The sequence below is a fragment of the Argiope bruennichi genome, chromosome 8 (genome assembly GCF_947563725.1).
Source record: "Argiope bruennichi chromosome 8, qqArgBrue1.1, whole genome shotgun sequence".
NCBI lineage: Eukaryota > Metazoa > Arthropoda > Arachnida > Araneae > Araneidae > Argiope > Argiope bruennichi.
In genome coordinates this window covers 112,038,616-112,056,245 of record NC_079158.1, presented here as the reverse complement: position 1 = coordinate 112,056,245, position 17,630 = coordinate 112,038,616, and the positions used below count along the sequence as shown (strand labels likewise).

Here is a 17,630-nt window from a genome sequence, read left to right as displayed (position 1 = left end):
CAAAATATTTTTCAAATATTAACATTTAAAAAAAGTTTCTGTGATTAAAACTGGATGAGTTATGATGTTTTGAATGCCACTATTTTAGAACATTTTGTTGATTGCATGGTTGAAAATCTGTCAATTGTCATACGATGTTTCCTTGAACTGATTTTTTCTACTGATCTAAAAGAATGAAATTCAGTTTCATATTTTGATCCATTTCGTTTGCAGAAGAGTGGAGCTTTTATATTTAAAATATTTGTGTCAATTATACTGTACTAAATATATGGTCCTCCAATCCGAGAGTCAAAAATTTAAAAATTGTAATTTCTTCAGCAGTATAGTTATTGATTTGAACATCATAAATATAAATCTTAGCATCTTACACTTCATTTTTGCATTTGGAAATATATATTTATCCATAATATTTTGAAATTAACTGTTTCATAGTTATAACATTCTATATGCAGAATTTTTTTTTTTTATCAGATGAATACTATAATTTAAATGACACATTTCAGTTGTTGCCTCTTATATTTATTTTTATAAAAAAATTGTAAAATTATTATTTTTTGAAATTACTTTCAAATGCCTATATATAATTTAAACATGACATATTTTTAGACTTGTGAAATTAATGAGGTTGAAAATGGCAAGCTTCACCCAATTGGATTTGCATTGTTGGTTTTGCATTATCTTCAGCAACTTGAAAAGCCACTTTTACCTTTTTTGAATGTATCATCTAAAAATTGGGTAATGTTTTAAAAAATTATTATTTGAGTAGTAATTTAAAAAAGTGTGAAGATGGTGGATAAACACTTAAAAAATAAAATTTGTTCTTTTTAAAAAATGGTCTTTTTTAAAAACAAACAAAAAAATTTGAAATTTCTTTCAGACATTTGTAATATTTGTTTGTAGTAACTTTTATCAATAAAAATTGAATAAATTATGATAATCGAATCTTTGGTTTATCGATATTTATAATATTTTTCAAGTGATAGCCACCGTATTTTTATAGATACTCAAGTATTTCTGAAATTATGGAAATAAAAACTAAAATCATTTGTGAAAACAATGATGGAAAATAAAAATAATGTTAGAAAACTATGTTATTAACTCATTTTAAAAAGATAGCCTCTGCTTTTAATTCTTTATTATATAATTTTACTATATTTTCCAAAAAAAGTCCAAAGAAAAAATATCCGACTTCCAATAATGGAAAATTACCTTGATTTATAAGGGAACAATAATAGTAATTTGCAACATAAGTTGGATTTGTTATTGACACAAAGTGTATGTAAGAAAATTAGGGAAATGCATATAATTTATGTTTCCGTTGTTCTATATTCCTTGATTTCTTGTTATTTTTTCCCCCTCTTCCATTATTTATTTTAGCAATGTCAGTATTACCTGATTCATTCCAATGATCATTCTAAGTTTCAAAATTATAATTGTTTAAAAAAGATATCTATAAAACCATGATATTTTAAAATTCTAATTATTTGGGGAATCAATTAAATAACTTTTCCATAAAAGGATTCTTAGTTTCATAAATTAGTAATATTGAAAGAAAACAGTGTAATGAATCTATTCATAGATATAAAAAATTAATTGCCAACATATTTTTAATATAATGATACATTGACAATTTTGTTTTGAATTATCATTTAGTATATTGTTTAAAGTAGATTTTTTTTTTCATTTTTATTTGTTTTATTTGCACTGGCCTTTTCAGTTATTTTGACATTTTATTGATTAATCTTTCCTTTTAAATAAAATAATTGAATTACCAAATAAATTTCCTCTTCTGGACTTCTTCTCTGTTAAATATTTATTAAGATTTATTTATACCATTTGTTTTTATACAGTAGACTTTCATAATCCCGCAGATATAGGATCTTAAGAGTGTTGAATTGGTGGGAATCTATTGAAAATTCCCAATAATCCAGTTCTCCTAAAGTATTTTAGTAGCAAAGCTTTTGTTCATTATACAAAATATACAACATTATACTGAAAATCAAGGTATTTATAACAAATATTATAAACTATAAATAAGATACTAACTGAAGACTGTTGTTTTTGTCACCCAAGATCACTGACCTCGGCAGGCAGTGATTTGTTTTGTCTTTAATGCTTCACACTCACCATATTTAAAATGCCAGATTACTCAGTCTATTGTAATTTTTTCATTTATAAAGGTGTCTTCTTGATTTACTAAACCATCAAAATTTTTTTTAGTTATTTCAAAATAATATCAGCATCTTGTTTTGTTTTAATATAGGGTTTAAAAGATTTACCAGTTAGAAATATGTCTTCACTTGGAGAACTTTGGCTAGATCTATTGAAATATTATGGTTATGAATTTAATTGGAATGAGTGTGTAGTAACAGTAACTGATAAAACTCCAGTTCCTAAAAGTACTAAATCATGGCAACTTTCGTGGATTGCTATAGAAGGTATAATACATTTTAGATAGATTATTTTGTTATTATTTTAATGAATAAGCATTTAATTTAAATTTTTTAAAGTGTTTTTCTTATGTAAACAAAGGAGCATCTCATAATTTAGTATGTTTCTACTGATAACATGCTGTTATGTATACTGCCAAATAAATGATAGAATTATTTGCCTATGGTCTTTTTCTGAAGAACTTAAAATTTTGTCATACATTTCTATTCTAATTTATAAGCAATATTTATTAAGTTATTTATCATGTTTATTTTCTTTAACTTTTATTTCTTAACGCTTGTTAGTATTTTGTCATTAAGAAAAACTGAAGTAATTTTGTATGAAATAATTTTATGCTTATAATAAAATTGTAAAAAATAAAATTAATTAAAATAAAATAGAGGCTAATCTAATTTTGCAAACGTGAAATTCTTATTTTTCTTAGATATAACAGAAATCTTTAACTGCCTTTAAACTGGATTTGCATTGTAGAGCAATAGAATGAATGAAAAATGGCAATTTTATTTATTTATTTTGATGATGTGGTTGCTGCATTACAATCGAGCTTTTCCACTTCGTAAGGCTATATATCACAGAATGTATATTATAAAGCTACATGAAAAAAAAAAAAAAAAAAAATGTGAAATCTAATTTAAAATGGAATTGGCAAATTTTTGATATGTTAGATGCACTTTTTTCAGTCTAAGAAACAAGTGATAGATAATTTAGTTATTTATAATTATTATCAAATTAACAAAAGATTGTTAAACCACAAATTAATATATTGAGTTGGAACATGTAACTAAATCATTTGTAGTTTAAAAAATTAGATTGTATAAATATTAGATCAGTGGAACATTTTTAAAAATTTAGGTTTTGAGGCTGATCTACTTTTAAATGAAATTATAGTCTGTGTATTTTCTGTAGGTGGTTCAAAGTCGCATTTTCTACCTCGTTATTGGTTGTTGGAACCAGTAATGCGGTAGAAAATGTGACCTTGAACCGTCTACAGAAATGCACAGACTATAGTAATGTCTATCATGTCCCAAAAAAATTAATTTAAAAATAAAATACTGCTATAAAAAATTAAAAAGATATTTGAATTTCTAGCATGCTATTGTATAGTGATATTTTAGGCTTGACTTGTTTATTTTATTTACAATTTTGTTCCCACTTGTGTTGTAGAAATATTGTGCACATAAAAAGTATGTGTGCAATAAAATAGGAATTTATTTTATTTATAAATTATGTTTATATTTTAATTCTGATTATTTTTTTAAAATAGACCCATTTAGTGAAACAAATGTTGCAAATAATATTATAACATCAGACTCTGCTGAATTCATAACATCATGTTTTAAGAAATCATATGAATATTTTTCTTCTGGTCCTTGTGATTCAGATTCCACTTCATCAGGATCTGATCATAATGGTAAGCTACAATTCATTATTTTAAAACTTGTAAATTTTTATAATCTTAAACAAAGTATTTTATTTTCTTCAATTTCTATTACATGCATAAGAAGATATCTTTGCGATACAATTTATCTTATAACCACATTGTTCTGTTTTAATCTAAATATTTATTTAATGAAAGGAGTAAAGAATGTGTTCTTTCTGTTTATTCTAAAATACAGAAATGTACCTTTTTTTTAAAAAAATATATATTTTTTTATGCTGTTGAAATGAGAACCTGCTTATGAGAAATGAGTATATTAATAGAATTATGATTTTGCATTACTTATTATTATTATCTCTTGATTTTTGAGTTTAGTTTCATCTGTGCACATGATGTATTATTTTTTGTGACAACTTATCATGGAGGGGTTATTAGAATTTTTAAGAAGAACTTTGATCCATTCAGCAATTAGCCAATTTGTTGAATTTGAAGTTAATTGACTGATATGGGAACATCTCTGATCATGGCTTTTATTAGTTTACCCGATTTGTTTTTGTAGTATTATGGAGATTTGTGTAGATTTTTAAATTGTAAATAGTAGTATTTTTTTTTTTTAACCTTTATATCTCATATAGCATTTCTGTTTCTACTGAATACATCTTTAAGGAACCTTGTAGATCTATGACAGCATTTATAGTCACATAAGTACTATTAATGCTTCATAAATATTACTTCATTATGCACATAACTGATTGAAATGAGACCTACCTTACTTTTATTATAGTCTTATTAGTATACATTGTTATTATTAGCTCTCTGTCAGCTGAATGCTATTTTTTTCCACAATCTGATAACAGAGAGTGATTGTTAAATAGATGTTTACTGATTTTTCAGTGCTTTGATTAATAATGATCAGGGTTGTCACGCCACTGGAAAAACGTGAAAAATCGAGAAAATGCAGGATAGTTTAAAAATTTTCATAAAAAGTGTACAAATGCAGAAGAATTATATATTTTTTAGTTATTTTTTTTACCTATCTAAAAAATGCTAGCCTCTAAAGAGTGCCAGAATAAAAGATCGTATTTATAACTTCCAAAAACGAAACAGTACCATTCACGATTTGATAATGTGAATATTCATCTGTTTTCTCTCTTTTTTTTTTCTGTATACATCATTACAGTTTTGATTTGCAAGACAGTTGTTCATTTTCCATAATATTCTCTAATTACAGCTAATGGGCATGCTCTAGGCTTCTGTATCTGCGTGAAAAAATAGAATGCATTTCTCTGGCGTGATTAGTAATATTCAATCTGCGGAAGCAGTGCAGTGATGTTTAATTTACCATACTTGAATTTAATGAGTGGTTTATTTATTATTTGAGAAACTGTGAGCTTACTCAAAGGAGTTGATGGAATTTTTTTGTAAATAAATGAATCCATACTTAATATGAATTGGACAGATTAAAAAAAAAAAAAAAGAAAGAATTCTGAGTTTATTGAATGAGTTCGAGAAGTTCCGCAAATTTCGTGTTTTGCATAATGCTCGCTTTGTCAGATGATATTATGACAAAAACATACTTCGAATTTTTTGTTCAAGAGCAATAATTTAAAATCGAATTTTTATGGGTATTAAAACTTGTGTCATATTCGTCTTTTAATGCATTCAATGATATATTGGAAATATCTTTCATGTGTTCGCTAAAAATGAAATAACTAAAAAATCTGCAGAAATTGGTGCCTAAATACTTGAATATGAAAAAATGAATAAATAAAAAAAAGTAATCTTGCTTTGTAATGTTTTTTGTTAAGTATACATTAAAAGATTAGTATCATGATAACAAAAATGTTTTGTTTTATTCCATTGAGTCCTTAATTTTATGGGATGTACAATTAAAGAATATGAGAGGTAATATATCCTCCCTTGATACATACATTTTATCTTGTTAAATTCTAGATAATATAGAATTTTTTTTTCTGTATGTAAATATAAATATTTTATTATGCTGTTATTCTGAATTATGTTAAATTATTGACCCCTTTTCTTACTTTTTCCACTCTTTAAAACCATATTCCATTATAGCTAGCATATGAATGCTATTTTTGCATTTCCTCTATCTTGAATATATATACAGGGGCAACACAAAGAATCTTTTTTCCAGATTAGAGTGACAACCTTGTTTGATTAATATTGATTGTTTAGTTGGTTTTTAAAATTTTCATTAATATTTTGTTTGAGTTTTGTCATATTTTTTATTCTGTGGTATTTTAATTTAGTCTTTAAGATAATAAAATGTTAAATTATGTTGATGGATCAATAAAAGTCAAAAATCATTTGAAGAAAAGTTTTTTTAATATAAAATTGCGGCCATATGATACTTTGATGTATAAAAATGAAGTGGTGATTTTGTGAACTCGCAAAATTAGATAATCACTTTAGAAAAAAGCAACTGCATGTATTTAAAAAAAAATTGTCTTTAAAAAAAAAGAAAAAGAAATTAGTTATGCTGGAACATAGTTTGTTTTTTCACTATTACTGCTTGAAAACTTTAGGTTTTATTATAAAATAAATCAACTATTGTCTCAGAATATGAAGTTCTAATTGGTTTATTCATTTATTTAGAGATTAGGAAAATTATTCAAAGTAATAATCTGAAGTAATTGGATGGAACCTTTTAAACATCTGAAATATTAATATTTGGGAATGACTTAAAACTGTTTAATATTTAGCTTTATATGCATATTTTTGATTAGTTTACTGTTCTTGGATTATATTTCTACCAGCTTATTGCTTTATCTTATAAAATTTGAAAGTTGGTTCAGATAATTATAATTGTACTTTATACAAATCTTTTGAAATTAAAACTCTTATTAAGTAACTTTTGATAAAAGTATTTGAACATAATTAGCTGTTAATTTTGAGAATGATATTGGTTTAAATTGAAGATTCAAACAAAACACTACTATAGACTAAGTAAAAGGCGTACGTTAATTTTTAAATAAAATTAAGATGTATTAAGTTTTTTTTGTTTTTTTTAAGATCATCTTTAAGGGTACAGCAATTCAAACCTCAAAGATTATGATTAGGTAATGTTGATAGAATTGTAAATAAATACAGTTGTTCTCATCTCTCTTGAAATGTTGATTTAAATTTCTTGTGAAGCTGTTGAAATGATTTTAAATGTAATTGAATTTTAAGTGAAAGTGACATAAAAAAAAAGAAATTATTTGAAATATAAAGTGTAATTGTTTCTAGAACTCAAACCAATATTAGAGACTGTTTAAAAGATGACCACGTGCATATTCAATATTATATATCAAAACATTTATGATAGGGGATATTCAGCTGGGCAAAAATGTATTTTAATTCTTTTTACTTTTAGTATTTCATTATTTATTCTGTTCTATTCATCATGAATTTATTAAAGGATTGGTTTGACTAATAAATTGAAACATGTCTGAAGTTTTGATATGGGAAAAAAAATACTAAAAGTTGCATTGCATTAAATTTAATATCAATGAGCTGCATTTAAATGTAAGAAAGAGTTAAAATTCATTGAAATTTATTGAGTAGGGAGAACTTATTAGCTAGGGAATAGTGAAATTTTTTCTGTCTTTTCAACTATTCTCTATTCCCTATTTGCTTAGTTTTTCCCCTTGCCATGTGGAGAATATGCAAAACTGGCCCTTTAAAATGGCCTTAAATGCAAATTATAATAATTTTTTTAAAAAATATAAAAAATAGACTAAATATCATACAATAATTTATATCATTAGTGGAATAAATTTTAGCCTTTTAAAATTGCGTAAAAATATGCAGTAATTGTTTTGGAAGCTATCATGCAATATTTTAATCTATATAATTAGAAATTAATTTTGACCTTTAAAAGGGTATAAAAATATGCAGTGATTTTTTTTGGAAGTTATTCATGAAGAAGTGGTAAAAATTGTCGAAATGTAACCCTCTAAATAATTAAAATTTGAAAAACATTTTTAAAAAAAGGGGAAGGGTCTCCAATCCTTCAAAATATGCATGTGCTGAATGCAGTAATATTGTATCCAGTAGTTTCTTTTATATTTTGTAGATTGCCAACTAATAAATTTTTATCATTATTAGTATAAGATATATATGTATATTTCCAAGAATTTACAAAGTTATTATCAGTTTTCAACATTTTTATGAGAATTATTTTTGACAAATATATTAAGACCTTTGTTATAAATTTTTTATGTCATGTTTTTGATATTATATATTTATTGATATTGTGTTTTTCTAGATTCTCAGAAAATTCGCAAGTGCAGTACTTTTAAGTTGAGTGATTGCATTTCCCGTGCAGTATGTATTTTGTTTTTTGTTAAGTAGCTGGTGCTAATAAATAATGATTTACTTTTTGCCATACATGTTATAAATATGAAAAAAGTTTATCCAATCTATATTCTTTAAAAATGCTTCCAATTTATGTAACCTTTCTTTAACAATAATAATAATAATAAAAAAAAACTGTTTTTAAAAATTCCTTGAAAAAATTGCTCTGAGAAAGTGCAGTGTTAAATTTCATGTAAAATATGAATACACTCTAAAATTAGTGCTAAATCCATTAGCTGTTTTTTTCATTAAAAGATTTTCTTTTTTGACATGACCATGCAAAATTTTTAATATCTTGAATTACTCCAATTTTGAAACATAATTATTTTATTATTTATGTATGTATATTTTTACCAAAGATCATTTTACCATAATGTGCTTATTAGCTGTCATTGTTATCTATGAACTGTAGGATGGGGGGGGGGGGGGGAGGATGTTCAAATTGATCTGCTGAGCAGACTGTTGGATCTAGATTACAATATTTGGCACATGCTTCCTTCTTTGGCTCTTACTATGAATTTTTTTGAAATTTTAACTATATTTTCAAGTAAAAATTATCAAAATTTTAATATTTTTCCCACTTGTTTTGAATGACAAATAATTTTTTGTACCTCTTTAAAATTTTTAAAAATTACCTTTTCAATGATACCAATCTTAATTTAGTAAATTCTTTTTCCCCGAAATCATAATGAATTTTTAAAAATATTCTTAAGTACATTCTTCAAAAATACTTTTCATTGTTTTAATGACTAGATTTGTTTTAATAGCATTGTAATAACATTACATTTTTTGTATGCATGTAATTACTGCTATAAAATAATGAGTAAATTTTAGAAATAAAAATGTATATCGTTTTTTTTTTTATTCATTTAATTTAATTTTTTCTTTGTTTCTATGCTTGCATTATTTGTGAAAAGTTCCTGAAGTTGGACAAAAAATTTTTTAATTATATTTCTGGTATTGCTGTTAAAAATTCATTGATGATGCTTAACTTTTTTTTTTTTTTGCTCTGATTGTGGATTTAAAAAATATTTAGAGAAAATAATTCAACAACAATTATAATATGTAATTTTTTTTTGCTTAAATATTTCTTGGTAATAATTATCTAATGATTATTTTTATTTATGATATTTATTATTATTTTTACCAGTTAAAATGAGTGAGATTCTTTTTTATCGCTTTTATTTTTATTTATCTTTTATTTTTTATGTATTTTATTTTATTCATTATTTCTACTTTTATTTATTATTTAATAGCCTCCTGTGTTCTTCTCTGATGATGACGACTCTGATTATGAGGTAATTATAAGCTGTTTCTTTACCTGCAATTTTTCTTTTTTCATTAAATGTTATGTGATGGAAAGCAGTTAACTTAATTTTTCTTTGGCCATTAATTGTTATATTCAGGCTTAATAATACATGAAAAGTTCTTATATTTCAACAGATGCTTTTATTCCCTGCCAATATAACCAGCAGCCATAATGCAATGAAAAAAAATTATTGCATGTGATAATTATAATAAAAAACAAGATTTTTAAAAAAATACAATTAACCTTTATATAATTAATTTGGAGATTCAGAGATAGAGTTTTAGCTTACAGAAATTATGCAAATTCGAAATATTCTCCATTTTCCTTCTTTAAATCGTATCCATAGTAATTTTTGGGGATAAAAAAACCTAAAAGGAATTAAACTTTCAAAATAATGTATTTTAAAAGTTTCCAGATATGCATGTAATTTTCCAATTTCCGTCCCGTATTCATATACAAATAGAAAACACACCTGAAAATACACTTATTTTTTAACATTGAAGCCATTTAAAGATAGCATTCAGAGAGGTAAAAATTTATTGAAAAGCTAAATAGCATTTGAAATTAAAACTTTATTTCATATTAAGCTTTTTATATTAAAACTTTATTCATTGAACAGAAGCAAAGACTAACATATGATACACCAGAAAGAGTTCAATCCTTTTTTTTAATGACTTCTAGTCTTCTAAGAATTTCTATTTCAATATGAATCGATAAACATATATATTATTTAAGTTTATTCTTATAAATGAATTTAATTGATGGTTTTTCACATAAGTGTTCATAATTTTTAAAATATAACTGTTTTGTTTGATACATAAAAAAATTTATTCTCTATACAGATATTTTCAGTGTTTGGAAGTTTGATATATGTTTTTCAACTGCATTTACATATTAAATTCTTTTTTTAAAAAATAAAAAAAAACAAAGAAATTTACTTAATTTTGTCTTAAAAATATTTTCAAAGAAATTGTTCTTCTCTTTATAGAATGACTATGTACCTAAACAAGTGGTACCTGAAGAACCCTTGAAATTTTCCAAGATAAGTGAAACAATGATGAAGAATGTGAATCGAGTATTGCATGAAGTTTATGGTAAATTCTTAATTTTGCCATTATATATTTGCTTACAGTTTTAAATAATATATTAAATTAAAACTGTATTTTTTTTAAATGACACATTTTTAATTGGACAAATCAATTGCTTCAGTTTAAATTTCTAAAAATATAGCCATTTTTATTATATAAATATTTTTTCATGTTCTGTTACCATTTGAATAAATTAGATGTCTTAAATTGCAGCTTCCTGCCCCACTGCATTTTAGCATAATATTTGTAGGTTGGCATATTTGTAAATTTTATTTTGAAAATCATTCAAAATACTCTTAAAGAGGCTTATGTACTACCTTATTGGCTTTAGTACTACCAAATTAAGTGTTTAATTTCTTAATTTGGTAGTTCTAAATTAGGTAATTCTTCTTTGATAGTAGATATTCATTAAGAAAGGATTTTTTCAAAATATTTCTTAAATTTTTAATTTTGATTCTATGTTTTTCAATCGTAAAATCTGTGCATATTACTGTTCAAAGACCTATCTCATGCCTTTTTAAAATTCAGAATTGGAGCTTTTTTCAGTAGTACCAGTTTTATTCCTTTTTCTTCAATTTTAATAAAGTAAAAAAAAAAAAAAAAAAAAAAAAAAATCTTTATATATTTTATTACAAATTTTTCACTGTTTTAATTATTGGATTTATAATTAAGTGCATCACAGTAATTATCAAATACATAATATTACTATGTTATCGCTGCTATATAATTAAGAGCAAATTTTAATATTGTTAAAAATCTGTAAACTTGCTTCCCAGCACGGTAGTTTCATCACTGGAAAGGCCGTTTTATGATCAGTCCCTGTGGGTGCTGATCGGGTGCCGCGTCAGTGATCTCAGAGCTTGGCGACTTGTCGAATTAATAGATATTACTGGAAACTTCGAGAATTTTAACAATACAGCCAATATTAATGGAAATAGCCCAGAACCTTCTTGGCCCACCTCCTGGGAACTATAAAAGGTCGGCAGTCTCAAGCAGCCAGGAATCGTAACCAGAATTTATAATTAATCATTCATGGGCATTCAGTGAGAGAAACTAGAAGATGCTTTCCTCTTCTTTTAAAGGCGTTTGTTGAAAATAACTTCTTCGATTTCAACCACCCGTAGAGTTAATGGGTCATCTGTCTCCTCCGTAGTAAGCGGGTTGCTTTTTTTTTTGTGGTTTCGCCTTGTCAGAACCCTAGAGACAAGTTTTAATTTCAGTTTTTTTTTTTTTTTTTTTGCCCCTGAAAATTATTCCAGCAGTTCTGCAGGAAAAAATATCGCATTAAATATTATGATACTAAATAAATTGCAAATGCGATATCTGCTGAATAGTTTAGTATATTAAACAATAATTTTACAATTTTTCAATTATATTTAAAATTAAATCAATTTCTCAAGCATTACTGAAGCTGTGAATTTAGCTGACAACTCTTGAACACAGCATTGTGAATTTTATTTTATTTTTATAATTTTAACTCATCAATTTTAATAAAATGTAACGATTCATATATAATGTATTAAAGGTCGTAATTGTTTATATCTTCTTTTTAAAAGTATTCACATCTCTTCGTGCATCCCACAGATAACAATTATTTGCTGTTTTGTAAATTAAAAACATCTTTAAATGATTTTATAATATTATATTGCTCCCATAGAAATCGAATATAATTTTTATTCCTAACATAGTTTGAAAGGTTTTTAATATAATTACTAGTAACGTTTTCCTATTCTATTGTCAATTCTTACTATTTATAGTGACTTTTTTTTTTTTTTTTTTTTTTTTTTTGCTAATTTCAATTACTCGTTGTAGTGTAGTATTTTTGAAAACAATGCTCAATTTTACAGACAATAAATACCTGAATTATAACAAAAAATTATTTTTCTGCAGAAAAATTTACTAATAAGTAGGTAATCACCAGATTTAAGGCAATTAATTTTTAAAAAGTAAGATTAGATATGGTTTATTTAGAATTCGATACATAAGATTACATTGCGATAATATTATGTTGAAAAGTAGTTAGCAAAAAACTTAAAAAAAACTTAAAACAATATATCTGGCATTCTAAATGATCAGCATTCGTTATTAAATACAAGTTTTACTAGCAGCTGATTTAGATTATCTTTCAGAAATGCTTAAAATTAAATCTAGAATTCCTGACCTTTTATGCAGCTACTTTATTTTATTTCAATACAAATATTTCTGGAATAATTTAAGTGTCTAGTAATATCTCAGTGGATTGAAATGAAGGTATAAAGATTTTAATATTTCTCTTCTGATATAGAACTATTAATCATTATTTTGGATAGATTTTAACAACCTCCTTCAATATTTTAAAAGTGGAATTATAACTTTTAATGAATGATTAATTATAAATTATTAAATCAATTGATTCCATAAATTATGAAAATTAATGGTAAAACTGACAGCTTACTTAAAAATCAAAACCAAAATGTATTTTTAGCATTAATATTCCCAGTTTAAGAATTAAAATTTAAAGCTGGAAAGAACTGTAGGTCGTTTTAATACTGTGTTTGACTAATACATTAGTGACTGGGAAGTATGTATGCCCAAGGCTCCAGTAAGAGGGGGATTGGTAAGCATTAAGACAAAGCAAAGTGTTTTGCCAATTTTATATGTAAAATATAATGACAGAGTGGGAAAAAAAAAACCTGAGGTTCCATTTAGTTTTTCTGCATCATTTGTGACGAATGGGAGCGAAGAAGTAGCAATTTGTCTAGGGTGCCGATTACCTTCTTAATACAATTCCGTCAGAATTTATTTCTGTTCAAATGATTACTGAATTCTTTCAAGTAAATTCTTGGTTCAAATATTTAGACAAATAGATGGGCCCAACTATAACCTTATATTATTATAAAGTTACAAAATTATATTAAGTTAAAATATTAAGGAATTTATAAAGTTAAAAAATTAAGAAACAAGAAGATGAAAGTTTACAACGAGTATTTCCCACAAATGAAATTATGCAAACACATTCCATACCTCTTAGGAATGTTACTTGAAAAAAAAATTCTGCCAAAGCTGGGTTCACAAGACTCGCTAGTGCCAAGAAATGATAATAACAACTGCTGATGAAATCTCCTGACCCTAAGGGTGTGACAGAAAAGGGAAGCGATTTTACGAGGCAATTAGGGTTCAGTTGGAAAGTTCAAGTGGGGGAACGAAATTCAAACTCGTTACTGGTACAGCATTTGTACCGAGCCGTAAGTAAAGGCAAAAAAAAAATCTGGTACAACTGTTGTACCAGCAGTAAGCTAGAGGTTAATGACGCAAATTTTTTCATTCTTAAGCATTCTGCCAGTATGCATATGTATTTGTACTGCATCATACTTTTGGCATACTTAATTTGGCAAGCAGTTCAGAGATATAAATGGTCTGATAAAAAATCATATAGATGAGAATGTATCTTCTAGTGTTGATTAAGCTATTTACAAAAACAAAAGGAGGGGGGGGGTAACATGATTGAAGCTCATTAGGTGAAAATGGTGTTTTTTTTTTCTTCCTTCTGAGCATTAAATTTTATTTTACTTAGATTTTAGAAAAAAGAGTTGAACAATTTTTCAAATACATTTAAGAACATATTATGCGGTAATTAAATAAAATAAAAGAAAGTATCATTATTCTAAGGTTATTAGATACATTTAAAAAAATGTATGAGAAATTTCTTTAAAAACCTGAAAATATGAGGGAAAAAGTCAGGGAAATTCAAACAACAGAAATGATGGCCCACCCTATTGATGGAAGAGCTTTTGTTTTGTACTTATCTTAGAATTAAAACATGTCTGGCTTCTCTTAAACCTATTATTTGTTCTAGTACAAATTCCTATTTTTAATGCCTGATGTATAGAAAGCTGAAAATTCTAATTTATCTCAGCCATGTCTATTATTTATCAATTATTGCTCATGTGTTGTATTTGCAATAAAGCCTGCAATCATAGTAAGAAGCCTGACACCTATTTGACTAATGATAATTATGTTTTATTTTGCAATTAAGGCTTATATTACAAGCATCCTGTAAAATGCTAGGGCAAAATTTAATTTTTAAGTGCATTAATAAAAATGTGTTTTTAAAATTATATTTAGCATTGTCAGCTTATCAAATAGATCACCAAATAATATTTTTTTCTATTTTCTTTAGGTAAATACAAATTACCAGATCATCAACTAAGAGGTCGTCAAGCTTTTGTGAAAGACTTAGAAAGTTATATCAGGAACTTGTTCCCTAGTAAGTATTTTTATATCAGAATAATCTTTTTCATATTAAAGTCTTATTTTACTTGTTGCTTTCAGAGTAGAAGCCTTCAAAATTTAAATTAGACAATGAATCTTTTAGTAACACATTTTTATATTAATTGCAAAATAAGTTTCTAAACATATAATATATTTTATACTGCTTAGATTTAAAAGAAATATATTGAATTTAGAAAATAAAAGTTTTGTATTAAATTTCAAAAAAGCATTTCATGATTTAAAAAAAAAAACTGTAGTTAAATTTAAAAATAAAGATTATAACAATTTTTGACTTTATGAAAATTCAAGAATTTTTGCTGATTTTTAAAAAATTAAAATGATATATGTGTGTGTATATATAAATATATAAAACCTGATATAACTAGTCATAAATTAATAGACTATAATCAGTTAGCTGATTAATAGTCATTTACAAACTGTATTTTGAAACAATTAATTACAAAACAGTAAAGGACTACATAGGCATTGGTTACTTTTGTATTATACATTCTATTTTAGATTATTTATTGCAAATAAAATTTATTATGAATTGTTTAATTTTCATTTAGAAAATGTTAAACATTGTTATATTTTGATATTTTTTTTTAAGTGTAAAATTAAATGCACTAATTTTCAGTTGAAATGCAGAATAATGAATATAAAGAAATAAAAAGTTTTATGTTTGTTACAATTTTTTGTTGCTTTACAAAATTTGTCATTTTTCTCAATTATTCTAAGAATTTTAATTTTTTTTTTTGATTGCTGTTAAATTAATACTTTGAACTGTATTGGTGAATTAAAAGTCGCATTATGTCCTCTTAGCTCATTTAACTATACATAAATATATTTTATAATATAAAACAAATATTTTTAAAAAATCAAAATATTGTAATACAAAATAAATTCTAAATTAATCAAAATATAAAGTTAAAAATTTACTTCATATCTTTCTGAAGAACATGTTTTATGCAAAATGAGTTTTTAACTATATTGAAACATAGGTGAAAAATCATAAGCTATTACATCAAACCATAATAGTATTTGTCAATATAAAGATCTCGTCCATAAATGTAAAATGCATGCAAGAATTAAGAGGAGTAGATTTTTAATATTTTCTTTATATATTGGTATAATTTATTACTATTGATTCTATGTATACTATTTATTTCTTTAGCAGTTTATAAATGTAGTTGTTGTTTAATGAAATCTCATTGTTCCATGTAAAAATTTTGCTATAAAGAAAATTTATAAATTAAGTTATAAAATTGAAAAAGATAAATGCTAAAACTTTCATTTTACTTTATTGGCATTAAGTCTACTCTAATATTATGTTAACATACTCTAACTCTGTAATTCTGTTTTATAAGGGCTTTCTGTAAAGAACACATTTTTTTTTCATAGCCCACTTTTGTGATGATTGAAATACAGTATTTGTAACATGTCCTTGTAATTGTAGTTATCATTTTATTCCTTCAAATGCATTTAGCATTTCTATATATGAATGGTTCTTAATAACCTTTTCATTATTGTCTTCAATCCACATTGAGTTCATTATATTTTTTAACTATACAATCTATTATGTTCTATGGGCTTTCATATTCTATTTCCAGCTTCATATTCGAAATTCTTTAGCAGCTTGGTAAAGATAAGACACTTTTTGCTTTCTTCAACATGTGCCTTGTCTTACGATGCTGCCATTTATTATGACAGTCAATTTGTTGATTTTGTAGGAAATTTGGCAACTGGGAAATTAATTGATGGGGGTACAATAGTTATCTTTATATATAAAATTAAATTACCATTTATTTATTTATTCTGAACTTTATCCAATTCCACATCCTTAATACAATTCTGATGATATGCGAGCCCTGGCATCTATAAGGATTAACTGTAATATTTAAAAGTTTCTATGATTGTAAAGGAAGAGGTGGTAGAATGAATTTGATTTTCCACTATAAACATATCGTATAAAAATTTTCTCACCATTCTAAAATTTAAAATATAGGATTTTTAATGATTTCTTTGAAATTTCATGTCTATGCAATTTTACTCAATTTTATAAAATTGATCTAAACATAATTTATAGCAATGCTCTTTTTCTGATGAAATCTTAAACATATTCTATTGTTTAATTATATCCACCATTCTTCCAATTATTTCCATTTATAAAGTTTATATTAACTAATGTTTGTCTATAATCATTAACATTAATTAATTAATTACTATTCAAATTAGAATTCAGTATTCTAAATCATTTTAAGGGGTTGGATGTACAGATTTGATAACTGTGCAGCATAATTAAATCATATACGTTTTCCTTTCTCTTATATATATGTAAACATAATTTTTGAAGCAGTCGTGTCCTAAGAGAGAGAAGGCACTTTTAATTTTTAACTTCATTTTATTTCATTCTGGAAGGCACAAGAAGGATGTACAAGAGGCGCAGACAAGGCATGTCCGTTCACAGCGGGATACAAGAGCAGAATAGTCTAAAAGAGGGTGAAAATAATTTTTCCAGTGATTATATACTGTGAGATTGTAATAGGGATTTCTTACACGTGTCGACCACAGGCAAGGGAATCCTAGGGATTTTTAGAAAAATTTATTTAGGTCAGGAATTTTTTTTATCCCTTCACTCTGAGTATGGGAATCGTTAACAAAGGCATTTTTACTGAGCTTTCTATTGCATTAATTAAATAGAAAAAGTGGAATGGGATCAGGAAATGAGAGAATAATTTAGAATGGTATATATATATAATACATGCACAAAGGGTGTTCAAATGAAAAGTAC

At 25.3% G+C, this 17,630-nt stretch overlaps 1 protein-coding gene across 3 annotated transcripts in view; it reads left to right on the top strand.

Moving 5' to 3' along the window:
* Positions 1–17,630, top strand: part of LOC129980822 (terminal uridylyltransferase 7-like) — an 85,844-nt gene that overhangs the window by 46,096 nt on the left and 22,118 nt on the right. For all 3 annotated transcript variants that reach the window (XM_056091223.1, XM_056091224.1, XM_056091225.1), the window contains 7 exons: positions 607–735; positions 2,264–2,438; positions 3,716–3,862; positions 8,103–8,161; positions 9,448–9,489; positions 10,489–10,594; positions 14,748–14,834. In XM_056091223.1, the coding sequence (XP_055947198.1) occupies positions 607–735; positions 2,264–2,438; positions 3,716–3,862; positions 8,103–8,161; positions 9,448–9,489; positions 10,489–10,594; positions 14,748–14,834 (745 nt within the window). The remainder of the gene's footprint in view (positions 1–606; positions 736–2,263; positions 2,439–3,715; positions 3,863–8,102; positions 8,162–9,447; positions 9,490–10,488; positions 10,595–14,747; positions 14,835–17,630) is intronic.